The 26,852-nt window shown below is 56.0% G+C and overlaps 1 protein-coding gene across 3 annotated transcripts in view; it reads left to right on the top strand.

The window, feature by feature from the left end:
• The window catches only part of SH3PXD2A (SH3 and PX domains 2A), a 232,854-nt gene that overhangs the window by 189,524 nt on the left and 16,478 nt on the right, over positions 1-26,852 (top strand). For all 3 annotated transcript variants that reach the window (XM_029244683.1, XM_029244684.1, XM_029244685.1), the window contains 2 exons: positions 21,181-21,294; positions 25,513-25,596. In XM_029244683.1, the coding sequence (XP_029100516.1) occupies positions 21,181-21,294; positions 25,513-25,596 (198 nt within the window). The remainder of the gene's footprint in view (positions 1-21,180; positions 21,295-25,512; positions 25,597-26,852) is intronic.

The following is a 26,852-nucleotide window of genomic DNA, read 5'->3' as shown; positions in this document are numbered from 1 at the left end:
CACACACACACACACACACACACACACACACACACACACACGGACTGTAGCACTTTCTGGGTTATAATTTGTCAGGACCAAGGAGAATTTGGGTTGAAAAGTTGCTACCCCTTGTTCTTTCCCCAGATCATCCCGCAGCTGTGTGATATTACACCCCTCAGCAGTTGGGTTTTCAGTAATCGCTGTGCTGGATATGGGGTTTGCCCCGGGTGACAGTCCTCATCTCTATCAGCATCTTTTCAGATTCCGTAACCTCATCCTCTGGGTTCCAGGGGGCTGTCCTGGACTCCCTGGCCTCATTGTGGGGGAACAGCCAGAGTGACTCAGTCGTGAAGCCTGGTGTTCACTGGGGTCTCCATCCTGGGAGCTGAGCTGTTGAATCCCAAGAAGTGGAGGGAAGCTTCTGGCTCATGTAACACCGAACTTCATTTCTATCTATGTTTGGAATATGCTATATGGAATTATTGCGGGGGGCGGGGGGACGGGTTGTTATTTCATTTACTTGTCTCAGCCCCAGCTCTACATTCCCTTCTAAGTCAGGGACCTCTCAGCCTCATGCTAAAATGCATCTGCCTGTGTAAGCTTTTATTGGACTGGATTGTGGGGAAGTGGCCCAGGCACCATGGGAGGTGATGGAAAGCCAGACTCAGAGAAGGAGTTAGCCAGCGACTGGCCACAAAGTGAGTGAACCATGAGTGGGTTTCTGAGCCTGGTGTGCTGTGATAGCAGAGCCCTCTCTCCTGTTGTATCTGGCCCATTGGCATTGCCACTGGCCACCCTTGGATCACTGTGTCCCAGAACCTTGTGTTTTAAGGGGTGTTCTAAGCCCAGTGGCCTGAAGCCTGCGTGTCTGTTCTCTGGACACTCGTGCTCGGGGGATTATTGGGGAGATCGAAGCCACCGGGGGAGCAAGGGGCTGCTTATGCCAGCTAGTAGGGGATTTGGGACATTTTTCAAGGTGACCTGTTTCTGAATCAGAATAGCTTGTTTTACAAGATATAAAACCATGTGGTTTATACAACATCTTGGTAAGAGGAATGGCAGATCTTGGCATTCTCTCCTTTCCCGGCAGAAATTGAAACCCAGAGTGGTTAAGTGACCTGCCCAGAGGTTGCACAGCTGGGAGGTGGGGCATGGGCTTCCACACTATTTATCCAGTGCTGTTTGTACAGTGTTTGGAAATCTGTAATGCAATCAGTGTTTGCATTTCTCTTCCTTGTGGATTTTACTTCTTTGAAAAACCAAACCCCAGAGCGCTCTGCTGTGTGAATTCTCCAGGCCACAGAGAGCAGGAGAGCAGAGGTCAGTCCCACTGAAGCCCCAGCTGGGGTAGGAGCAAGGCCAAGGGGTAGGGCAGAGGGAATATGAAAGGGAAGGGGAGTTCGCTAGCTCAGTTTCCTGCAGAAGAGTTGTGAGTGTTCCAGTGTATGGCTCAGCCAGGTCCACGGGGCAGGGCTGGACTGGATGGGTGGATGGGTCAAGGGCACTTGGGATCTCACCAGAGATCCGCTCACCAGGACTGAGGGTGTGAGAGCAGAGCCTGGGCTGTGCCTGGGTCCTGCCGGTCAGGACGCCTTCCCCTTTGTCCAAATAAATAAGGCCTGTCCTGGCCCCGCCCCAAACCCCACAGGACCCAATGAAGAGCTCCATTGAAGTAATCGCCCCTATCTTCCCATTGCTGGAGGTGACGATATTCTAGGGCTCTCTCTCATCTGCAGGGTAAAGGCCCAGATGCAGTGAGTCCATCACATTCACAGGGCACCTACCATGCGCAAGGCAGAGAGCACAGATGCTGCTGGGGCCAGATGGTATTACTGAGGGGGCGGGAGGGTGGGACTAGAAGGCACAGTCGGCTCCCGGTGCCTTGGGCTTTCGTGAATACTGTCAGGTTCAGAGATGGGGCGGTGGCTGGGTTGGGTGGTCAGGGAAGTCTTCTGGAGAAAGTAGGCCTTGAACAAGGATCTGAAGGATCTGAAGTGCTCCAAGCTAAGTGAATGACATGTGCAAAGGTGTGGCATGGCACAGATGAGGGGGATCCAGCCAGGTGCCGGGGCTGCCCAAGAGGAGACGTTCCCTTAGCGATAAACAGGCCGGAGGGGTGCCTTGAGCGCCTCAAACGTCAGGGGCAGGAGACAAGCTGCAGGAGACATTTCGGACCATCTGCCCGAACCGCCCTTTGATAGAGGAGGAATGGAGGCCTGAAGTCACTTGCCCAGTGTCCCACAGAGTTTGTGGCAGGGCTGCCACATGGCTGGGGACCATTGGTGCAGAGGTGCCGTCTCCGAGGCATGCTGGTATCTCCTTTGAGGCCGCGCTGCCCGCCCAGGGCTGGGTGCACCCCATCTTCCCTGACTGACTGAGGCCCAGCCTGTCCCCCAGGTGAAGGGAGGAGGTGAACTGGCTCTTCAGCTCCCCACCTTGGGCCGCTCAGCTGCTGCTACAGCTGGAGCCTGGACGCAGAGCGCAGAGGCAGCCCCAAGAGAGAGCCGCTCCCTGTGTGTCCTCCCCAGGCCCCTGCGCTCAGACAGGCTCATTTTTCAGACAAGGTGCCTTCCCCCACGGTGAGGTCATTTTCAGACACCCCAACTTGAACACAGACTCCCCCTTTCAGCAACGCCACTTCTCGGGGCTTAAGTGGGGCTATCCCACTGGCTAGCTGTCCCCCCAGCAGTCCAAAGCACTGCCTTCCCCACCTCTTACATTCCTCCCTCCCCCCAAGGCAGGCGGTGGGGTCACTGTGGAGGTTGGCCAGGCCTCCAGGCCTGGTGTTTCTGGACACTCTGTCTTTTCTCGTTTGTTTTCTGTACTTCTCACGGGTGCCCTCACAAAGCCCCAGCCTCCTCTCCGCTCAGCGTGCTCTCCGTCTTTAGACTGAGGCAGAATTCTGAGCTGCTGCCATCAGCATGCACCCGCAGCAAGGCCTGGGATCTTGGCCCTGCCCCAGTGCCTGCAGTGTTGGCTATAGGCTTCTTCGCAGCCTGGCCAAGTGACCTCCTTGTGCCCTGGGGGGCTTTCTGCCAGTTGCAGCCACCTACTTCTTGCTCAGGGCATTGGGTCAATGGATTGCTACTTGGCACCATGCTCGGGGTGTCATCTGAATGGGCAGAGCGGCCGTGTGCCCTCGTGGGGGGAATGACAAGCTTTGCATGAGAGGATCTCGGTCAATCTAGGTTCCAAGCTCAGCCACCCACTAACCAGTGGTGGCTTGATCTCAGACAAGTCTCTTTACCTCCTGAGCATCAGCTTCCCTCACCTGTAGAAGGGAGGTGTGATTAGGAGTGAAGACAGTAGCCACGGCTGCTTTCCAGATACCAGGCTCTGCCATTCCCCTGACCATCATGCTTTTATCGAGCCAGGCAAGAAGCAGACCTTTCATCTCCATAGTTCCAGAACCCCTAAGATCCCCTCTAACCCCTGGGGCTCCAAGAAAAAGCCAGTTTCAGCTTAGAGCGAGCAGACAAGGGGAATCTGACCATGCTGATGACTTTCAGCCAGCTCTCTGAGCAGCCAAATGGGTCACTGGCTACAAACATCCCTAGGTTTGTAATGATCACAGGGCCTGTGGGCTCCTGGACACCTTTGGAATGGGCTTTGTGAGGCCAGATGCTCCGCAGATTAAATTTCCAGGGAGAGAACAGCTGAGAAATAGTCTTGAGCTTTGCTAAGCCCCTTCTGTGCTATGACAGCAAAAGGGGTGTGTGTGCGTGTGTGTGTGTGTGCGTGTGTGTGCGCGCTCCACTAATAGAAGGGAGGGCATAGGCAAAAGAGGGCGATTGTCCAATCCTGAGCCTCCCTCTCTCATTCCATTTGCATCAGCCAATGGGACAGCTGGTGCCGCTGTGTTTTCCAGGATGGTGCTGGTAACAGAAGGAATATGACTAGTGTTGTGGAATTTTATGGTAGGGGTTGGGGGTGGCTTTTTTTCCCCCTCCTTTTAAAATAAAGTGATGTTTTGAAGAGTTGCCCTGGAGAACTGGTGAAAGCAGATAGGCTGACAGATGTTTTTTGGTCATGTCAGACGAGGACAAGATTATTCAAGTGAGCGAGGGGTGTCTCTCCCCGTCAGCCGTGCTGTGGGGTTCCAGGGCTGTTCTGCCAGAAGGCGAGCAAGGGGCCGTAATCACAAACAGGCCAGGATCAGTTACAACCAGAAGTATTACTTTGGACTCTTGGCTTTGATGGGGAAGAATGCAGTTTTCCTTGCCCCTCCTCCCCCGTCCTTCTCAAGTTAAACAAGGTCTGTGAAAGCAATCACTATGGGACTTAAAGAAAGGCCAAAATTCAAGCCAGCGCAGGGTCCCGAAAGGCCCAGCATGGGAGAGTTCCACCAACATCCACTCATTTGGGGGCAGGGGTTTGCCCAGCCCGTTGGCTGTTCCTCCTTGAAGTGAACTGGAGAAGCCCATTTTCCCTGAGTCTTTTTTGTCTACCTGGGGCATCCTCACCTCCGTCTTGCCCGCCAACCAAGCGTCTTGACCCTTCTGCATATTTAAGCTGGTATTTTCTGCACGTCTGCCACGTACTTAGCACAGCAGGGTGGGAATATAATGAAAATGGCTTAGCATATTGGAGCAGACCCCGACCAGCCCGTGAAGATAACAAAATAATGGGACTCTCACCCCTCCTAGCCCCAACCCAGAGAGGCCTGGGAGGCCTGCTTCTTATCCCCTTCCCCTTGCCTCGACCAGCACCCCCTCAGCAAGCATCAGATCAACTCCTTCACACTTGGGTGTATATAATACTGCTCCTGGAGCATTGACACTGTGAGGGGCATGCTTCCCCCTGGCCTTGGTAATGGGAGCAAAACCAGAGGTGGTGAATGCCTGGACCTCGTCACCAACAGAGCCAGGTTGTAACTGACTGTTCTTTGGAGGACAGAGAGGAAGCTGACCTCTGCACAGGGGGATGGAGCACCCAGGGCTCCTGCCGCAGTGCCCCCCTGATGAGTGCTTCACCCCATTCTTCTGCTTCCACACCAGCCCTGTGTCCCAGTCCTCACTGCACAGCTGACACAAACTCGCCTCCTTGGACCTAAAAGGCCTCCTTCGAAAGCCTCCGCTTTTGCCAGAGCGTCTTGTTGGTGCTGATGCGACAGCTGGGAGGAGGATTGTAGCCTGCCCTCCATAGCCTGATCTCTTAGCCCCCTTGGGGCTGTCCCTCCACCTCAGGGGCCTAGATGGTGTCAGAGCCAGGTTTGGTAGGAACTCTGATCCAGAGACCAGGCCAGAGAGAGGGGATGGAGACATCCACATCCTAGGCTGAGGGGCAGGCCAGCGTCGGGGAACAGGAGCTGATGGCAATACTGCTCACTTCCTGGGAAGTGAAGTTAGAGCCTGCCATCGCTGAGGGCTGGGACTTAGCTGCGGTGTGTTGGGCCTGTCACTGCAAAGGCATATTTAAAGGGGGGAGCTTTTCAAGGCCCACCTCGATCCCCAGACATCTGTTATCTTATTCCACCCAGGCCTCCCCACCTTAGAACCACTTCTAGAACAGAGTCTCTCCTCCAAGGGCCCTGAGGTGGTGGGATGACCCCATGGAGGCCAGGAGATGGGGTTCTGGAGGGCAGGCTAGGTCAGTGACTTCCCTGCTTCCTACCCTCTCTCTCTGCCATCAGGTACCAGGATCTTCCTGCTAACCCTGGTGTGGTGTTGATCACAGGCTAGCTCTCATTCGGAGGGGAGAAAACCAAACCATGTGATTAAGTGAGTGTGTAGTCAGGGGCTAGAAGTGAGGCACTCATTCATTCCCCAACTTTTATCTCCTGCTATGCGCCAGACATCGAGGCACAGGGATGAGCAAGGACGGCTTGATCCCCGTGTCATGGAGCCTTCAGTCTCATGGGGAATGAGGGGACTGCGATTGCTGGTGTGCCAGAAGGTGGGGTGATGACTCTGCAGACCCTTCCCCTTTGAGTGTTGGGGGCAGGGTCACCACAGATTAACAGGGCAGAGGTGGAAGGAGCTCCTTGATAGGTGTCCATGGGTGTCAGTCACTCCTGCCTGACCAATCACTGTAACCGTGGTGAGACTAGAATGAGACACCTGGCCACAGGCAGTCTCTGGGGCAGCTGGACCAGGGGTGTGACCTTTTCTCCTTGGATTGGGGTAGGAGCTGTATTAGACCACATCTTAGGAACTAAGAAGACAAGATGTTGCCCAGAGGCAGGAGAAGCTCAGGGAGAGAACCTTCCTAAATCATACAAACCCAGCTGGGCTCCAGGATGGTCATCCCAGGCCCAGGGTATTCCGGCCTCAACTTAATCCATTTGCTGCTTTCTGTATACCACTGATAGCAGAAACTCTGGGAAAGGCAAGAAAGGGATTGTTGTGAAGCCCCTCCTATATATCACACGGTGAGCCAGACACCTCTGTGCTGTAATCACCGCCCCTGCCCTGTAAAGCACAGGTAGCATGACTTCCATTTTATGGGAAGTTGGGAAGTTGAGGCCCAGAGAGTTAAGGTAGTTTGCCAGCTTCTTCCCCGCACACTGCCGCCTCTTGGTGAACCCTCTGTGGTTCCCTAGGGCAGAAGCACCACAGTGGGAGAAGCTGTTTCTTCTGTGTAGCTTTTTCCCCACCCACCCTCTGGGGCTTGGAGGCAGCAGGGCTCTGGGGCTGCTCTTTCCGGAGGTCCCTCCATGAGTTGCACCCACCATGGAGGAGGGCTTCGTGTTTCCTGTATGAGACACCGTGGCTCCAAGAGTCCCAGTGGAGGCCTGCAGCTGGCCCATGAGGCTGCTTTGAGTGGGCTTGGGGAGGGGCCGCTAGCGCATAGAATCCCTCTACATTCTTCCAGAAGCCTCACCCAGGGCATGGGCTTGTCCCTGGCGCTTGGCCTGTGGGACCTCCCTGAGCTTTGCTTTTCCATTCCTGTGAGGGGAGAGGCCCAAATGAAAATGGCCCAGTCAGGTGTGTGAGCAGACTGTGAGAGCTCACGGGTGGCAGCAATTAGCTTACTGGGTGATGTTGGGCAAGTTTGGTAACAAGCAACAGAAATCTCCCGGTCTCAGGTTCCTGTGGGCAAATCCCTCCAGGTGAGCTGAGGGTGCTGTGAATCAGAGGTACCTCCCCAATTTAGGGGACCGGAGGAGGGAACACTGCCCAGGGGCTGAAGAGCTGTGCTGGACTCTAGCCGGGCAGAAGGCCCCGGGGCCAGAGGAATGGGAGCTGTAGAGCAGATGCCCAGCGCTGACCCCAGGGGCTGGACTCAGAGATAACTGAGGCCAAGGGAAGCAGGAGGGACTGTGGTGTGGACGGAGAAGCCAGGCGAGGTGGAGGAAGCCTTGTGCCCATCTGTCATTGCATTTCGTGTTCAACAACTGCTCACTGAGTCTTCTTTGTCAAACACTGAGCCAGGCAGGAGTTCAACAGGATGCCAAGATGAGCAAGACTTGGCCTTTGTCCTCAAAGAGCCCTTGGTCTAGCTGGGGTGACAGCCAACCCAAACCTAAGGTCAGGGTGTCAGGGGAACATAAGGGCACAAGAGCAGAAGGGCAGCTCATGGGGAGACACAGGAACTTCGCAAACGTAATGGTTTTGAAAGATGAGGCCCCGGCACAGTGATGGATCAGAAAGACCAACATATTTGGGGCTTCTGAGCTCTGCTGGGTGTGCACAAAAAAGCAAGATAGAGGGTGTGTTTGTTTGTTTGTTTTTTAAAGAAAACACTAGTACAGGTGCTACTCAGACTGTTTAATTGCATGCCTGTTGCTTTATAATGCCTGAGGTTTGGGAAACACAGTTACAGGACCCCAGGCGGGACACTCTCGGGTACCATTCTTCTCCCACAGTCTCCTAGGGTGACACCAGTGGCTCCCAAATCCCAACTGGGAAAGAAGCCTGGAAAAGCATCAGCATTCACAGTGGCTCCTCCTCACACCACGTGGAAGAATCCACGTTGTCAGAGAGCTGTTGACATCAGGCGGTGCAGGTTTTTGCAAGACCTCTATTTAAAATTCCCCAGAAATTAAAGAAGGAGGGTCTGGAGGGAGGGATGCCCTAGACAAATTGCGGAGTGGGTTTGTCTTGTTTATGGACATGGTCTTTAAAGTTGAAATTGCCCCTGTTTTATTTTTGCGCCAATTGAAGAGGGGCTGAACTCAGCTAGAAGGGAGGGGACTGTTGTCAGTCTAAGGCTTTTAGTTGAAACCACCTCAATTCTGGGACCAAGAAGCCTCCATTTTTAGCAAAGAGAGAAAAGGGGAAAAGTATACAAACTCATCCATGTGTACTTCTTAGGCACTGGAGTAAACTAGTTAAAAGGATAAGGATAACCCCTTCTATTTCAAATGACTGGTAACAGCTACGGAGGGTTCCCTCAGCTCTTTTCTCCAGACTGGATATACTTATATAAGACACCAGAAACGTTGCAAGGTGGCCCCCATTCTTTTCTTTTTGATTTCTCAGCGCAACCCTGGTAAGTAAACGCTACTTAATATCCTCATCTCACTAGTGAGGATACTTCATCCTCTTTTGTCAGCCATTTTGAATGACCAAGTAGTGTTCTAGCTAAAAACGTCACCCACGCAACACCGTGGTACACAGGGTGCTTTTAGACGGTACAGAGAGGCAGTATTTAATATTTCCGCAACACACGGTGAAAAAGAACTTTGTCCTGTCCTGTTTCAGTTCTCTTCCAAGCCTGATTTATCTCTGCCTGATAGTCGACTCTCTCTGAATGCTCTCTAATAAATCTCCCTCTGTAACAAAAAGGAAGCAGGCTACAGACGTAGCCTCTTCGGTCACAGCACAGCTCGAATTTACTCTGTTGCTTTGTTCTCTGTAATTTTATGGTTGGGGCTGGTGGTCCTAATTGTTTATTCATGATGGCAATCTGAAGTTTCCTAAACAAATTATTTTCTTGAAGTTAAAAAACAAAGGGAGATTGCTTTAAACATATATTTACTATGTGAACCACAGTATATGTAGTTCAAGGATATGGCAAAAGTCATCCATGGTGTGGAAATATCTGAGGTTTCAGAAATGCTGATCCAAAGTCACTCTCCCGGCAGAGCCCTCGGGTGAGATCTTGTGCCAGAAAACTCTGTCAGCCAGGGTGCCCCTGCCTCGCCCTGCTCTGTGGGCTCGGAGAGGGTGAGGGAGAGGCTACCTAGAGACGGGGGCAGAAATCACCTGTTAGCCCCTTCCTGGGGGAGCATGGCAAGAGGGGGAAAGGCCATGCCCATGACTCTCCTGAGAACTGGGTCTGCTTTGTGGACACTGACAGAATGGAGGAGAAGCAGATGAGGGGCTGGTTTCCCGGCTCACTGGTCAGATAGAAATTCAGGGAACTTAACAGAAAGAGCAGGCGACGTTAGTCCCTTTCTGCGAAGGTGGCAACAGCTGGAGTCGTTTTTAAGCCGAGCCGCGTGGCTGCTGTACTGGGAGCCAGACGCGGGTGCCCGTCCTGGCACCGCTCCTTTATAGCCAGCACCTGGGTAAGTCACCCAGTCCGGGTGCTTCCTAACGCAGCCTAAGATTTCGCGGGCTTATAGCCTACCACCCAAACTCCAGGAACTTTCTCATCCTTGCTGCCAAGTAGGGTGACCCATGTGACCCAAATGCCTGAGACACTCCCAGTTGGCACCTAGGATTTTGGCATAATTATGAATAACGCCCCCATAGACTCCAAAAAGTTTAGACAGTGAAGTATAACACCGCTGTCCTGAGCCATGTCCTTTTGTCTCTCTGTGTACACCTTTTCTCTTGACAGATTTGACCTGTCATTACCATCTGTTCAGATCTTTCTTTTTTTTTTTTTTTTGGCTTCTGATCTTGGCACAGCCTTTACTAAATGAGATGGTGCCGCCAACACAGCTTCCGACCTTGTACTGTGTCTGGTTAAAACATCCAACGGCACAGGTTCCCAGTGGGTGCGACCAGTGAGTTGTCACACCCTCTTTGGATGTGACCTCTGTGGTCGGCCATCAGCGGCGAATCTATTGCTGCAGCCCTGCAGCCCCCAGCAGGATCATGAGAGCCCCAAGGTCCAGGTGGCTCAGCTGGGACACATCCCAGACCCGCCGGGCCAGCAGTTCATGTCTTACCAGAATCCCACATGGTCTGGCCTCCTTCCTTCCTGTTGTCTCTACTCAGAGCTGCCTTGGTCATGCTCAGAACCGCATTCCAGGCTCTCCAGCCACCCCTCAGGGAACCCAGGTTTCCCTTCATCAGGACCCATATTGAGGTCACCTCTACTCTGGAATCTACCTTCTGCTTTGAAAGTTGGGGCTGTGGCCCATTCTGCATCCTCTGGCCTTGCTCCCGCCTCCGCGTCTTTCAGGGTTGCTCGCGGTGGCCTGGCAGGCTCTCGGTCAAGTGCTCTCTGACCTTTTCTCACACCCGCTAATGCGAGCTCGCGGAGGGCAGCTGTCCGTGCCACGTCCGTCTCCGCCTTGCAGCCATTTGCCCGCCACCCTCCCGGTCAGCGCCCTCCAGTGTGAGCCCCTGACTCCGGAGGGGAAACGCCGAGTTTCGGACAGGTGCCCCGCAGGCCCCCTTCTCCATAGAGCCACGTGGTCTACGCCCGCACTCAGTCTCTTTCAGCTTCCCTCTTTCTTACTCTCCCTCTTGCCTGGAACATCAGGGGAAACACCCTTTTGTTGCCCTGAACATTTTTTCAGGAATCCACATGTGAGACTTTAACCTTCCTGTCGTGATTCTGAGAAGTCCACACCTCCCTTCTCTGTTTTTCTCGCTGCCGCCCCTCCCTCCATCTGAATGCCTCACTCACCCTGCAGAGCCACATCTCGCCCACCGTTTGCATCCTTTACAATCATGGCAGAAAATACCTTTTTGCAATCCTACCCTCCTGAGCCACCTTCTGTTCACGGTAGGTGGAGGACAGTGACGTTGAAGGTGATTGCCCCTCTCACCGTCATCTGGAAGAATCCCCGCCGTAGAGCATGGTGAACATTATGGTTAGGGCTGCATGTACTCCCATCACCTGCCCATCCTGTTCCTCCCACCAGATTGCCATCTCCCCTCCCTCCTTCCCTCCAGATTTAATCTGAGGTTCAGTTCAGGCCTCCTCTCTTCTAAGAGTTCTTCCCTGACTACTCAGTTTCATCTCTGATGTCTGCAATTTCCTCAAATATTGCATCAACAATCACTGTGTCTATGGCATGAGGCTGCCTGGGTTGCCCTGTCCCTGCCCCCAACCTGTGCCAAGCACAGAACCAGATCTTCAGTAGAGACCTTCTAAGGTCAAGGCCAAGTAACAGTGACACCAAGAGGCTTTCTCTCCAAGAAACTCCAGACACCTAAGACCACCTGCCTCCCTGCCCAGCCCTGACACCAGTCATTGAGAGGCACTGAGGTCTTGGTTCCTTCTTTAAAATTCGCTGTGGTTTGCACTTAAACTTTAGTGATAGCTCTTTGGTGCGCCTTGCCAGGAACCAGGCAGTATTCCGAGCGCTTTTCATAGATTTACTCATCCACCAATACAGTGAGATGCAGGCATACTGTAGGTCCATTTTACAGTTGGAGAAATTGAGGTGATTGCTCAAAACCATGCAGCTCTAGTAAGCAGCAGAGCTGGGATTGAAACACAGGCAACCTCACCCTAGAGCCCTTGCTTAAAGACACGATTCTCCTCTACCCATCGTTTTCGCATGTCCCCCCTCTCTGCCTTCTGCTGGGTGCCTCGCTCATGACCTTGGCCTGCCCAGACCCAGCGCTGGACTCCAGGGCTCGTCCAGTGCGGTGGGCAGGCTGGAGCAGGGTTGGGGGAGGAGTGGCAGCGGCCCAGTTCTTGCTGTCTTCTTGCCACAGATCTACAGAGCCTTCCAAACTGTGACGTAACAGCCTGTGCTAATGGTCTTGGAATTCAGGCCTCAGGCGCCATGGGAAGGTTCTGGGGCCCTGGTGGCCTGAGAGCCCCATCTGGGGGAAGGGGAGGCTGCGGGCAGCAGAGAGGAGGGTAGGGGCCAGAGGTGGGACCAGAGGAATGGGTCAGGCAGGAAGGCAGGGGCTGTGGAGGTACTTTGGGAGGGACTAGGGGAGCCTCTCCGAGGAGGCGGGTGACTAGGAGGGACTGTCACCCGCTCCTGTTTGCTTTGGACTGTAGAGGCCACGTGCTATGAGCTGGAGTGTGTCTTGGCAAGAGGCCGCAGTGACAGAGCCTTCTGACCAGGGGAGGCCTGGCCCAGGGTGGCCTCCTTTCATTGTTCTTAAAGGCACAGCATGCCGTGGACAGCCTGCATTTCCCACATCTCTGGCCGCTCTCAGGTAGAAGCCTCAGATCTGCCCCAAGGTTATGGGAGGGGGATCAGGGCAGAAGCCGTCCCTTAAGGGTCAGCCTTGTGCCAGGTGTAGTGTGGCCAGGTGAGCAGGGCTGGTGACATGTGCCTAGCCAGGCCCCCTTCAGCCCCCTTCGTCCTCAGCATCTCCCCTACGTCCACCATTCGGTGCCCCCAAATTCTTCCTCCCCTCTTCCAAACCACTCCAAGGAAAGGACACGAGAATGCTCGGACATTTCACTCTCACGGAGGGGCCAAAGCCTGAGCCAAGCGTACATGGAGAATGGGGGCAGGTATTCGAGGCCTGGGACTGTGCCTCTGCTCCTGGCTCCTTCACCCCTTGCCCACCTGCACACGGAAGCCCTCGCATAGGCCTGGGCATACAGTAGCACTGCACACACACATACTCTGGGTTAGACCATGTGAAGGACCAGGCGGGGAAGAAAAGGCAGGCTCGGAGGTTACCTCAAGGCTGCTGTGTTCCAAACTCCGCCCAGTCTGTCTCACCCTGCCTGATATCCTCTGGGTGGGCGCCCAGGGCTAGTGGGAGGCAGCCCAGCCTTCTCGCTGGCCCCAGCGCCAGTGCACAGGTTGTGTCTGCGCCCATCTTGGGTGCCGTGCGGGGGGAGATAGAGGAGGAGAGCCTGCGTCCTGACTGTGGGTTGTTTTCTGCAGCGTCCCGATGCCTCGAACAGGGCTTGGTGCGTGCCAGGTGCAGTGAAGGTTGGTTGTTGAGTACGCCATGTGTCTTCAATACACCCGCCCAAGTGCACCACAGGATACGGCAACCCTATGGGCAGCTCATACTATTTTCTAATTAATTGATTAATTAATTACTTTGGCTGTGTTGGGTCTTCGTTTCTGTGCGAGGGCTTTCTCTAGTTGCGGCGAGCGGGGGCCACTCTTCATCGTGGTGCGCGGGCCTCTCACTGTCGCGGCCTTTCTTGTTGCGGAGCACAGGCTCCAGACGCGCAGGCTCAGTAGTTGTGGCTCACGGGCTTAGTTGCTCCGCGGCACGTGGGATCTTCCCGGACCAGGGCTCGAACCCGTGTCCCCTGAATCGGCAGGCAGATTCTCAACCACTGCGCCACCAGGCAAGCCCCCGGCTCATACTCTTGTGATAAGGAGGTCAGCCCTGTTCCCAGTCACCAGTGAGTACGTGGTGAAGCCAGGATCCAAACTGAGGTCTGTCTTGGAAGAGGGGCTAAGAGGTGCCTGCGGGCTGAATCCTGGGGTGAGCAGGCTGGGGAGACCTCATGGAGGACGGCACCTCGAAGGACCGGGGGAGTTTCAGAGGGAGAGGGAGGAGCGGGGTCCCCCTCCCCCACCAGCTGTCTTGTTCTACTCGGAGCCGTGACCTCAGAGGACTTTATTCACATCCTGATCGCATGCAGCTGGCCTCCTCTGGCCCTAATGAGCTCATTATCCATTCTCATTAAGGAGGCCATTGTGGCCTGGTCACCCTGGGGACAGCAGTGGCCTGGGAGTGCCCATTACTTCCTGCCACCCTTGGCCAGGCTCAGCCCCCTTCTAGAGAGGCTAAGGCCCCCAGTCCCTCTCCCAGGTCCTCCCATCCCCTCCATCTGTCTGTCTCCATTTCTGACTCCCTCCGCGCTCGCATGTGTGTGTCTGTGTCTGTGTGTCTGTCTGCGTGTGTGTGTGTGTGTGTGTGTCTGTGTCTGTGTGTGTGTGTGTGTGTGTGTGTGTGTGTCCGTGCCTCACTCTCTTTCTAGCTCCACCCTTTCCACCCCAGTTAGAGTCCGTTTGAAAGGGCTTCGCAACTGGCCCAGCAGCTAAGCAGTACGCTCAGCCTGCACAGAGGGGAGCCGCCTTCTGGGCCCGAGCTTGTGCCTGCTGTGGCTGAGGGGCTCCCTGCCCCACCTGGCGTGCGGAGTCCTCCAGCGCTGCCCTGAGCCGGAGGTGCTGGCCAGGCCACCCGGTGCTGCCTTCTCCGCCCTCGGCCCCTGAGCCACTGTGAGGTGGGTTTTAGTGCGTCCCGCTGAGCCGGTCGGATGCTGTGACAGGTGACCTTGCTGTTCTTTCTGGGCCTTTGCCTCCTGGAGAGGGCTGGGCCCTGGCCTATAGGCCAGCCTCGCTGAATGCTGTTCTTCTCTGGCACTGTGGACACGCGGTCCTCACGGGAGAGGCCAGCGTGAGGCGGCTCTGGGGCACTTGGCCAGTTCAGCTCCCAGACGCCGTCCCGGGTCCGGGGGCTTAGCCTGGGGCCGCCAGAAGGAAGCCTCCTCCTGTACGTCCAGCATCTGAGTGCTCCCGGACATCAGCTTGCAGTTTCCCATTCAAAAGAATGGACGTGGTAGCCCTCTCTTGCCCCGTCTGGGGGGCATCTCAGCATAAGGCACTCCAGCTGGGAAGACCTACCTGAGCAGTGGCCTGGCTGGCGCTGGTAGAGCATGGCTGCCGGGCTGGGGTGCCGGGGCGTGTAAGGGGCCTCCCAGCTAGCCCAGGCCCCCTGGGGGCTCCCCACCAACTCCTGTTCCACTAAGTCCTCTTCCCCCACAACACAAAAGAGCCTGCTCCCCTCTTGCCTGGGAACCAGGGTTGACTTCTTGGGAAAAGGCCAAGTCTTGCAGCCTGTCGGGGAACAACTGCCCCCAGCTGGGCACAGGTGTGGCCACTTCGTCAGCCCAAAGCTCGGTGCTTTAGTAAAACCTTGCTGAATTTCCTTTCCCAAGAACGGAGGCTAGGAGGATAGAAGAGGAAGGGTAGCAGAGGCCAGCTTGGAGTTTGGATCCATCTTCCGAGGACATGAGACGTTGTGAGACGTTGTGGCTCAGGCCGGTCCCTGGGCATCCACGAGTGCCGGCCACCTTACCTCCCACGTCCTGTGGCTTTAGTCCTTCGTTCAGTGAAGCTCATGGCTTCCATTTAATGGGTGCCTGCTGATGTGCCAGACCCCACGCGTTGTTCTTTATCTCATCCTCACGCTAGCCTGTGTGGTAGTCTTACCATTTTACAGATGGAGAAACCAAGGCTCAGAAAGGTTAAGTCACTTTCTTGAGGCCACAGAGCATGGAAGTGGCAAAGATGGGATTCAGAGTCAGATCTTTGGCTCCAGCACTTAGGTTCTGTGCCTCAGTTTCCTCATCTGCTGTTCGGCTTGCTGCAAGCTCAGCTCTGCCTTAAAGACAAAATAGATGAGATACTTAGAGTCCCAACAAGACTTATTCTCAGAGTGCACAAGCTGCTGTGAATTGTGGGGGTGATGCTTTGGATGCTATTGGGACTTGGGGGTCAGTCAGGGAGGGCTTCCTAAAGGAGAAAGGAGGCTGCAGGACCTCTGTGCTGGGCAGCTGTGAGCTGAAGGACCGGAGCCAGGCCGAGGGGGCCCTGAGACATGTAGGGCAAGGAGGAGAACCCCAGGGACATCTCCCCCTGGCCCCATTTCTCACCGTGTTTGCTATCATGCATTGCATCAGCTGAGAAAAGAGCAAGCCATATTGCAAAAGATAGCGCCTTCTGTTCTTCTGAAACCCCAGAAGACAGCCCCCAAATTCCATAGATATCAGTAAACACACACACACGTCAGTTCACCAAGCTGTATTGAGTACCTCCTGACACACTCCTTGGGCACACACACCACCTGGCCACCCATGGGTGCTGGCTCTGTTAGTCTAGAATACCAAATACCCACCACCACCCTGATCAGAGCTCAGGGTTTTCAGCTCCTACTCTGTGCTAGGCCCCAAGCTAAGCTACTTATGTCTCATCTGTTCATTTCAACAACCTTGGGAGGTGGGCTCCATTTATTACTCCCATATCAGAGAGGGGAGACTGAGGCGCATAAAGGTTTAGCAATTTTCCCCAAATCATACAGCTAGGAAGTTGCATGCCAGGACCTGAATTTGAGTCTTTCTGACCCTAGATTCCTAATTATTACCCTCTTCCTCCAGAGGATCCTCACCTGTAGACATAGACTCTCAAACCTGCGACTGGACTCATGGTGTGCACACAGGAAGCAAACACTCAGCGACGTGGACATACCCACTCACAGGTGGCACATATATAAATCACCAGTATTCAGGGACACTCGTTCTCAGGGAGTCACCTCTGCGCTCTTGCGTACCACAGATGTGTACCTACTCCACTTCTGTGGTGGTTAAGAATATGGGTCGTGAAGCTGGACTGCTTGGTTTTGAGTCCAGCTCTGCATCTTCCTAATTGTGATCTATTCTGCCTCAGTTTCCACATCTGTCAAGTGGGGATGATGACGATAGTAAAACGTAAGGTTCTTGAAGATGAAATCAGGTAACGTGTGTAATGTTAGCTCCTGACAGAGTGCTCTTCTCAGCGTCTGACTGTAATCGTCATCACGTGATGCATGTACAGACACACCTGTTCCAGGTGCGCAGGCAGCCGTCCACGCACGTGTGTTTGCACAGAACCTACCTCCCACTGTGTGCCTCTGCAGGAATGAGGACACGGTGTGTGCCGGAGGGGAGCCTGGGAGCCGCGAGGGCTGGCTGACGCCTGAGTCCTCTTGGCCAGCTGGGCTGCCCCCACGGTGGTTCAGGCTCTAATTGCTCCTTGGTGGAGCAGCAGTGACCTTGGTCAGGAGCCCCAGTTGCAGCATTTGACGTCTGAGCTGCTGGCATCTGGGAGAGGCCTGTCAGCAGCTGTGGGTGGGTGCAGGCCCCGGGAGCCTCCCCCAGAGGCCCAATTGTGTGACTCACGCCAGGGCTCCCAGGAGGTCTGCGTGTAGCTAGGTGGGCACCTCTGCCCCTGTTCAGCCACGCCTGCCTGGGCGGTGACTAAGCCTGTCCACCTTTGCTTTGCGGAGGTGCCTACAGCCCAGCCAGTGGCAAGCTCTTCTCTGCAGGGCCTGGTGCAGGAGGGACCTGAGACTTGAAGCCACACAGCCCAGCTCTGCGTGTGTCAGGGCTGGAGTGGAAGTCCAGGCCAGTGTTCTCGGGCAAGGTCGGCAGGTCCACAAAGCCGTGAGGATGGTTGAGAGTCTCAGCCCCAAGTCTTGGGAGTGCAGCAGGAGAATAGGATCCGAAGCTGCTGCCCTGGGGTGCGATGATCACGGTCAGCCAGTAATGTGGCCCACGTTCCATAGAAACTTGTGGTGCAACAGAGATTTTGAGGTGGGAAGGACTCAGAGACAGCCCTGGCACCTCCAAGGGGCACCCAGGTGGTGTGAGGCACAGACCATCGTGCCGCCCTGCCCATTGGGCACCTCGGCCACACTCTGGGCCTCTCAGCAAGTCCCTGCCCAGCTCACCCTGAGCACCAGGCCTATGCAACAGAGGTAGGAGGAGGGCCAGCCCTGCCCTGCCCCTGGGAGATTCTCTGCGCAGACAAGTCCGGATCCATCCCTCCATCACCGATCTCTGGCTCCTGGGGGGAAGGAGAGAGCAGAAAGTACATGGAAGGTTCCCAAAGGGTGAAGTTAGGAGGGAGGGGAAACGATGCCACCAGCAGAAAAGAGCCCTAAATCCTGGGATTATGAGGCCCTTGGAGCCAAGGAGAAAGGTCCATGCAGGGCCCTGGTCTGGAGATGGCCATGGGAAGAGGTCAGGAGAGGGGACAGCAAGAGGTCAGCAGGCTGGTGGGCTTGCTTCACACATGTGAGGACACAGACAAGCTTGGATGGGACTGATGGAGAAATCCCCTGCAAGCCCTCCTGGTACCCATGGAGGGGCTCGCCTCCTTCACCTCTGCTGAGGATGACTTTGGAGCCCAGATTCCAGAAGTAGAGAGAGGGCTTAGGAGACAGTCAGCCCAGCCATCCAGGAGATCACCAAGTCGCCTTCTTTCCTGGGAAACCATGGGGTCACACAAGGAAAGGAAAGACTGTGCTCCCACTGAGACAGCAAGTAGGTTGTTTCAGAGGGTGGAGTTGGCGGTGGACACACCTTGGTGTAGAAAGAGAGGCTGAGAGGGGCTGGGCATGGGAGAGATCTTGGCAAATCCTCCACGAGACACATGCATCCAAGCTCCGCTGTTTCTCCAGGCACATCCCTGTTCTGTCTGATGACGGTAAGGTCCCTGGCCCCAGCCTGGGCCCATCCTGGGGAAACCCTCTCCTGGGAAGAAGAGCTTCCCTTTGAGACTAGGCCTTCAGGGGCACTTCCTTGGCCTACTGGGACTTGGCTTGGCTTTGGAGGCTGGAACTGGTCTTTCATCTCCCCGGACACAGTTTGGGGAGGGTCTGGAGGGTGTGGTAACCAAAACCTTTGAGCTTTTGGCATTGGGACCTGAACCTGGGCAGGCATCTGAGAGCCTCAGCCTTCCAGACCCTCCCAAAAGTGACTCCAAGTTGGGAATTGTGGTGCCTGCTCTTTGGGGCTCTTGGAGCTTATCCTGTGAGCGGGAGGTCGGGGAGGGACCGCTATCCCAGAGTGGCTCAGAGGGCTTCATCCTTACATGCCGAAATCTGTGGTGGCAGGTGCCCAGTGGGCTTGGGTTTTGTTCTCCAGACTTGACTCATGATGGTGGACCTTCGATTATGAACCTTGCTGGGTACGGGTGGCATTAGTGAGAGAGTGAAACCCGCTCTGGCTCAGGTGAACAGCCCAGGAAGGTCACTGGCTCACTGCAATTAGCAAGTCCAACAGGGCAGTCTAGCTTTAGCACACCTGCGTCCCAGGGTCAAGTGATGGTCAAGACTGACTTTCTCCATCTCCTGACTTTGTTTTATTGACTCAACTCTCAGGACGTCTCTTCCCACACACCCCTGCGATTCCTGGTTAACGTGGGATTTAGGGTTCAGGTCGCCAGAGCACCCATGTCAGTTCCTGGAAAAGCCCCTGAACCATTACAGTGTCCGGGGAAGTGGCAGACCAGTCAGAACGACTCCTGTGGCCTAGGAGGCAGGGCCGCAGGGCAGGAGCCTCTACGAGGTCGGGAGCTCTGTCCCGTGACCTCCAGTCGGGCTCTGTGGAAGAACACTGGGCCCGGGGCCTCTTGGCACAGACTGTTGGGGTTCCTGAGAGCGTTCCCCCAGAGCCTGCGAGAAGGGGAGAAGGCATCCCAGGCAGAGACCCCTCTGGCTTCTTTGGAGTCTCTCAGCCACAGCGTCCTGAGCAGCTGTGCCGCTGTGGCCTGGGCGTCATGGAGGATGGTGGTGCTGCCCCAGGCAGGTAGGCCCAGAGGGTGCACGTGGCCGTGGGTGTTGTGAAGGTGGCCCACACCCATCCCACTTGGGGGAAGGACAAGGGAATTGACCTGAATCTGGCAGAGGGAGGGAAAGAAGGCATCTATCCCAGGTTCCGTAGGGGCAGTGACCCAGCCAAGGGCTGGACCACAGAAGTCCAGACTGTCGTCTGAGACTTTCTCTTTAACTTTTTTTTTTGAAGACTTTGGTTTTTTTAGAGCAGTTTAAGTTCCCAGGAAAATTGAGTGGAAGGTACCGAGGTGTCTCATATACACCTGCCCCCACGCACGCACAGCCTGCCCCATCCTCAACCCCCTGCACCAGAGCGGTGCATTTGTTACAACTGATGAACCTGCATTGACACATCCTAGTCACCCAGAGTCCCTAGTTTACATTAGGGTTCGCTCTTGGTGCTAGACGTTCTGTGGGTGTGGACAAACGTATAAGGACATGTATCCAACATTATGGTATCACACAGCTGTCATGGTGTTTCATAGGTTTTGCAGAGCTACTCGCAGAGTGTTGTGGAACTTCCTGGAAAGGGTGGGGTGCAGTGGGCATTCAAGACTAGACCACAGGGCTTCCCTGGTGGCGCAGTGGTTGAGAGTCCGCCTGCCGATGCAGGGGACACGGGTTCGTGCCCCGGTCCAGGAAGATCCCGCGTGCCGTGGAGTGGCTGGGCCCGTGAGCCATGGCCGCTGAGCCTGTGCGTCTGGAGCCTGTGCTCCACAAGGGGAGAGGCCACAACAGTGAGAGGCCCGCGAACCAAAAAAAAAAAAAAAAAAAAAAAAAAAGACTAGACCACAGGCTGTTTGCTCTCCCAGGCCTGTGACGTGGGGCATCAGAAGCTGAAGACCTAGGTGCTGACCCTGGGTGCGGAGGTCCTGTGCAGTGGTGGGACTTTTGTCCTCCGTCCCTCTCCATTGCTGTCACAGCAGCCCCCAGGCAGCCTCCACCACCTCCCAGGGCTAAGCCCAGCTGGGAGCACCTGGAGGTCCCCTTGTGCCCCTCCTCGGGCAGCCACTCACTGCTGTGGCCACGTGGTGATGGGGCCTCAGTGCTGGCCAGGGAGGAACCCTGGGGTCTCCTGACAGGCTACAGTCCAGGTTTGGAAATGCTGAGCTCTGTCATGGACAGAAAAGAGAACTGGAGCCACCAAGTTTGGAGTACTTTGCTCAGCGTTTGTTTGAATGATGAATGAACGAGCCAGCAAAGGGGAAAGAAAATGAATGAGGCGTTATCACTTGGCCACAACCCTCAAGGGTCACTCAAGGGTGCAGTGCCCACTTACTGTGATTGAGTTGTCAACATACCGAAGGGCAGCTGTGAGTAGCACTGATGTGAAAATACCACTGACCAGAGGTGGGAAGCAGGAGCAGTGACCATTAGAACGTATCTGTGAGGCCTTTACCCCCCAGTGCCTTTAAAAGCAGAGAAAGTGGTCCAACTCCAGGTCACACCGGTGGTCCTAGTGGGCTTGAAAGACCCTACACCATCTCTGTGTTTGGTCAGAGCTCCCTTGACCTTTCCTGCAAGGTAACTTTCACGTGTTGGGCATATCATTGTGTCGATTTCATTTTCCGTTTTTTTTGTTATCAAATGTCTGTGTGCGTGGATTGTGATCCATCAGGCCCTCTTCTCAGGGAGCGTGTTGGTTTCTTCTTTCTCAGCGAGGAGCCTGGACGTGGGCAAGACGCTTGCCAGGCACCCAGGCCGTGTGGCTCTGCGCCCTACCCTCCACGCTGCTCCTTCCCTCCTCGTCCTGGCCCCATCCACCTCTGCCATCTGCTGGGCTCTCATGGCTGCTCTCCTGTCCCCACTGCAGGCTGGTGGTTCGTGAGCACCTCTGAGGAACAGGGCTGGGTCCCTGCCACCTACCTGGAGGCCCAGAATGGTACTCGGGACGACTCAGATATCAACACCTCCAAGACTGGGGAAGGTAAGCTCCTACGGGTTCAAGGGGTCGGGGAGATGATGCAGCTTTCCCACCCTTCTCCCTAAAACCATCAGAAGCTCTAAAACGATATGGATCATGTTTCCCCCCCTGCTTCTCCCAGGATCCCGTGTCACTGAGGCCAACCCACAAGCTCACCTCCTATGCCAGGTCTGTCCTTACTGGTCCCACATGGGGCTAAAATTAGAGGGGAGATTCCCGTGGGGTGTGGATCTCAGGCTTTGGCAACTTTGGGGCAGAGATTGGGGAGAACGGTCTTAGGGCTGGTCCCTCTCCCCACCAGCAGGCTTGGCTTCCTCTGGGGGTCCCCAGAGAGATCCACCTTTGCCCCCCTCACCCCACACTGTGCTCTCTGCGACAGGGACGACCCCAAAGGGACTGTGTGCACACAACTTCCTGCCGTGCACAGTCTGTTCAGAGGCCTCTCTTCCAGGTGCCTGTTATCCCGGTCAGGGGTGCAGATGTGGAGGGCAGGTCTGTGAATCATTTCTCAGTGTTGCAGGAACCCAGGGATGGCTCCAGCCCCTGTACCGTCAGCCTCTCTCATTAGCTCTGACTTGGTGAGGTTTTTCTGGGGTTTTCTCCAATGCATTTCAAGGAGCCTGCCCCTCCTCCCAACCCCAGCCAGCACTGGCCTGCCCAGCGTATCCGTGGACTTGGGTATTCCCCAGAGCGGGCTGCCAGAGCCCAGCGAGTCTGAGCCACCCTGTTCCCGGCTGCCTGCTCCTAGTCACTTCCAAGCCTCCCTTATTCTGGCAGCGGGAACGCTTGCCCTAACGGTCAGTGGGGACCGTCCAAATGGGCACATCTGAGAGCCAGGGGAATGCGTGCCTGCCACCCGGGGCTCAGGCCGCCTCCAGGCCTGCCCCTGCCCCACCCCCCATTCCACACTGCCCAGGCCAGAACAAGCAGCCTGCCAAAGCCCCAGCTCCGTCTTCATCCTTCCCCCAAAGGCCGGTTACTGGGCAGGCAGTCGGAGCCCCACCCTTCCTCCCATGTAAATGCTGTATTTCAGTCCCTTGACCAGTACTGCAGCCCCTGCAGTGCATGTCTGCCTTGTGACAGGTTTCCAGAGACCAGGCCCCATTGAGAAAGGCTGGCATGTTCAGGCCAGGTACTCGGCCTTTCCTGGCTGCTCCCCGAGCCCAGGGGCTGAGCCTGTCCCCCATCTCATCTCTGGTTCCCTCGCACCTCTGCAGCGGTGCAGGGTCGTAGCCCCTGAGCTGGGTCCGGTCTGTTTTGCCTGCAGTCACCAGGCCTCACCTCCTATCCAGTTCCACATTCTGGGGGGTATCCCAGGGCTTTTCAGAAATAACAATCCCTAGAGTGTACTGAGGTCTCACTCACTCCTAGGTGTCTGCCCTGGTACTTGAAATGCCCTCACCACCCTGGGAAGGCTCTGTCACCATCTCCATTTTCCAGATGCAGATATGTATTTGTCCTCATAAGGCTTGAGCCCTGGTCAGCCTCCTCCGCCAGTGGTCTTCCCACTGTGCCGCATGCGCCTCCGTGAAGCATTTTCTCGTGAGCAATTCTAGGAGGGTGTATGTGTGTCTGTGTGTGTGGAATTGGAGCCCCACCTGAAAAGATGACGCCAAGAGAGTCAGAGTGGAGACGTCAGGTAGATGCTGGAGGACCAGGACACCAAGTGGGTAGGAAGGAGCCTGAGAGGTGCGTGGGCAGTGACGCCGCCAGGCTGGTTTGAAGAGAGATTGGGTGCTTTGCACAGAACAAGCAGTAACAGGTTATAGAGAAGTTTGACCTCGGTGGAGGAAGAACCAGGCAGCCAGTGGAGGTTCCGCCTTCAAGCGGGGGCGGGGGCGGGTGCGTATGTGCGCGTGCGCGTGTGTGCTCAGGGTGAACCTCCTGATGATCGGTTCCTCTGCACACTTTGATAGGACCTGTGTGCCAGCACCCCTGGCAACATTTGGGCAGCTGTGAGTTCCATCATCACATCGTGGGCATCTCCCCACAGCTGAACGGAAGGACTCAGGACTCAGTACCCCAGCCCAAGGCCCAACAGCTGTGGTGTGTCCGCCAGTCCCTGCACTGGCAGCCATGTGGCTAAGAGATCAGCCCACCCTGGCCCCGTCTCGGCCATCCCTACCCCAGCCCTGTTGCCGTCCCATTGCAGGTCCCCTGAGCTCTACAGGCAGGAATTGGAAGCCTTCGTCCCGTCAGAGCTTCCCTAACAGCTCATGCTCCATCGCTTCAGAAAGAAAAGAGGCTGTTTCGGTTTATTTCTGTCAGCAGATGTTCTGGTACATGTTCGTGTTTCTCCTGAAGCCAGGTGTGCTGTGGAGAACACAGAAGCGTTTCAGTGGGGGCAGGAGGGCCGAGGTGGGGGCTGAGACCCTCCTGTCCACCGCTGATGAGAAGGGCCCAGGCCCGACGTTGGCAGGGTGCTTCCGTGAGGCACATCGCCTCAGGTGAGGAAGCGGAGGCCTGGAGGATCAGTTAGTGGCAGAGCCAAGCCCCGAACCTGGGTCTCTGCCTGCGCCCTGCAGCCACCAGCAATGACCTGCCTTTCTCCCTGGGCTGGCATTGGCCCCAGGGTCCAGGCATTCTCCACTGTTGGTGCCTAAAAGGCGCAGGGTCTAGAGTCCAGGCTCCAGAGCCAGACTGCGTGGGTTTGCGTGCTGCCTTGACGCTCAGGTGTGTGACTCAGAGGGTTCCTGAACATCCCTGTGCCTCTGGCCTCCCATTTCTAGAATGGGGAGAGTGCCAGCTACGTGGGGCTTTTGTGAGGCTCCAGTGAGATGGTCTCGGTACCTGGTTTAAACCGGGTAAATGTCACTTACTGCTAGGGTGGCCCCAGGCTGGGCATCGGCTGAAGTGAAGCTCCTCTGGCCACAGAGAAACCAGGTGGACACACCCCCAGGAGGTCAGCTGTCCAGGTTCCTCCCGGTCTGACCTCACACAGGACCTCATCTCCATTCTACAGAGCCCGTCCAGTCCCTGTCTTATTTCACGCCAGGGCAGGTGGTGTCAACCCCAAAGACAGATGAGGAAGCAGAGGTTTAGGGAGGGATGGCAGCCTGCCAGGGTGACACAGTAACCTGGCAGTGCAGCCTGGATTGAATCCATACCCCTAACCTTTTGTCCAGGCCTCCTGCTTACAAGAAGCAGGTCAAACAGGCTACTCTTCTCCCTCTGGAAAAATAAGTACTGCCCAGGAGGTCCTGGTAGGATGTGGCTCAGTTGTGTCTGGACAGTTTGACTCTTAAGTGCTGGCCTCCTCCCCCAGACCTGGGCAGCCTGGTACCCTCCTTCTGCAGTGCCAGGAGGTGGGGGCCCCTGATGCACCTGGGCGTCCCATAGGAAGGTGGGGGGCATGTGGAGCTGGTCCATAGCAGCCAGAGGACCTGTGCAGATGAAAGGAGTGTGGAGCAGTGAAAAGCTGGGAGGCAGGTCCTCCGTTGTCAGAAATCCAGTGGGTAGCATGTGGGGAAGGAACAGAGCAAGGCCTGTGGCATCCTACTGTGTGTGCTTCACTCGGCAACATTTCTGAAGGATCGGCCCCGTGCCAGGCCCCGTGCCAGGCCCTGGGGACGCAGAGATGCAGAGTTTTAGCCCTCAACAGACTTGATCCATTGGGGGGTGACTGAAAAAGCAAAGACATAAACCAACCCAGGATGGTGAGAGTTATAAGCCCCCCAAGGAAGAGACCCCAAGTCTCTGCTGGGCACATTTATTCTTCCACCCGCAGTGCCTGGCTCGTGGTGGCAGGTTCACAAGCAGGACTTGCTGAGTCAGTGGGGGCAGGGGAACAGGTGGATGTGAGCCCTGGTGGAGAGTGGGGCACACCCTCCTGGGAACCATCACTGCCCAGCGATGGTGGGAGCCATGTCCTCCCCCTAGGGCCGCAACCAAGGGGCATCCTTGCACTGGGCTGGAGCCAGGGCTCCTCCTCCCCTCTCAGGTGCTGGGATTCTAAATTCCTAGCCCCTCCCAGGCTCGGGGGCATAACCCATGCAATTTGGCTTTGGTTGAGTTATTCCCCACCTGCCAGCGCCGCCACTGGTCAGATCCGCGCCCCTGCAGCAGGCATGTGCCACCGGGGCTCAGTCCAGGCGGTGAAGACCTGGGGATGCCAACCTTCCCTCCCTCCATCCCTTCCCCACCCATCCCATCTCATCCTCATGTCCATTCTCTCCGCCGGTTCCCGTCGGCCGCGTGTTCCATCGCCATCTCCCACACCAGTGTCCAAGAGACGCAAGGCCCATCTGCGGCGCCTGGATCGCCGGTGGACCCTGGGCGGGATGGTCAACAGGCAGCACAGCCGAGGTGACGATGGGGGCCAGCTTCTCCTTACCGAGAGCTGCTGCCTCTCTTTCTTTCACTAACACTTCTCCTCTTTCCTGGGCTCTGCCTCTCTCTGCCCTGTGGCCTCCTTACCCAGATTCACCAGACAGACTTTCCTCTCACCTACTCTAGCTGGTGGGGGGGGGAGGCGGGAGGGGGGCGCAGGGGCCGCTTGGGAATCGGGGTGACAATGGGGGCAGCTCTGTCTTTGGCCAGCGTCCTGGGGGCAGGGGTCATGGGACTTAGGACAGGATTATGGGGGCAGCTGGACTCTAAGAAAGGCCACATTTACCCTGAAGCTTCAGATTGAGAGAACTGAGCGTGTTTTGGGTCTCTGCCTGGGCCGTCCCCTCACCCCTGCCCTTCATTGCCTCCCTCCTCTGAGAAAGGGTTCCCTTGGCCAGAGCTTTTCTAGCAATTACTTAGGGACAGAGTAGGAAGAAGGAGCAGCTCACAATCTCCTCATTCAGCCAGCTCCAGGGAAACTAGAGAAGGAGCAAAATCCAGACACAGCCAGGCCCCAGGGCACAGCCTCAACAAGTTCTGATGGTGGGGTCAGGTCCAGCTGGGGGCTCCAGCAGCCCCAGCACTAGCTGTTGGGATTTGAGCCTGATCAAGACTCTTCCAGGGAAGCCCCTGGCCTGCCATACACACTGATTAGGAACCAAGACGTTTGCCAGTCCAGGGCCTTTCCAACATCCAAGAGCTTGTGAGGCAGGGAAATTAGGGGCAGGCCTCTGAACAAACCTCTAAACACCTCCAGAGCCCCAAGGCCAGTGGGTGGCCCATTTCTCCTGCCTCAAGGAGAGTGGAGGGTATGTGTTCCGGACGGTGACGGCACAGCTGGAAGGGTGTCATAAGCATTGGCTTTTCCAGAATTAGCAGGGATGCCCCATGACTCGCACCCTACCCCCAAAGCTTGTTCCTGAACGACTGGGACACCCTGTTTTGGTGTCTGCCCCAAGCCCCAGGCAGCAGCAAGCCTGGACTCGGGTGGCCAGCGCCCGTGGCTGGCTCAGCATCGGCCTCAGAGCATTGGCTGCGAGGGGCCCGGCTTGTCCCGAGGGTGGAGTGTGGGTTGGACCCTGGGTGCTGGCGCAGGACAGGGGGCCAAGTCGTGGAAGCAGAGAGAACAGGCTGAATGTGAAGCAAAGGCACCCTAGAGGTAGGATGGGTGAGGCAGCACAGCTGGGGGGCCAGGCGGGGACGCAGCCCTGAGCCTTGGCAGCAAAGGACAG

The sequence above is a fragment of the Monodon monoceros genome, unplaced genomic scaffold (assembly GCF_005190385.1).
Source record: "Monodon monoceros isolate NGI ecotype Baffin Bay Population unplaced genomic scaffold, NGI_Narwhal_1 Super_Scaffold_4, whole genome shotgun sequence".
NCBI lineage: Eukaryota > Metazoa > Chordata > Mammalia > Artiodactyla > Monodontidae > Monodon > Monodon monoceros.
This window is presented reverse-complemented; position numbering and strand designations above follow the sequence as displayed.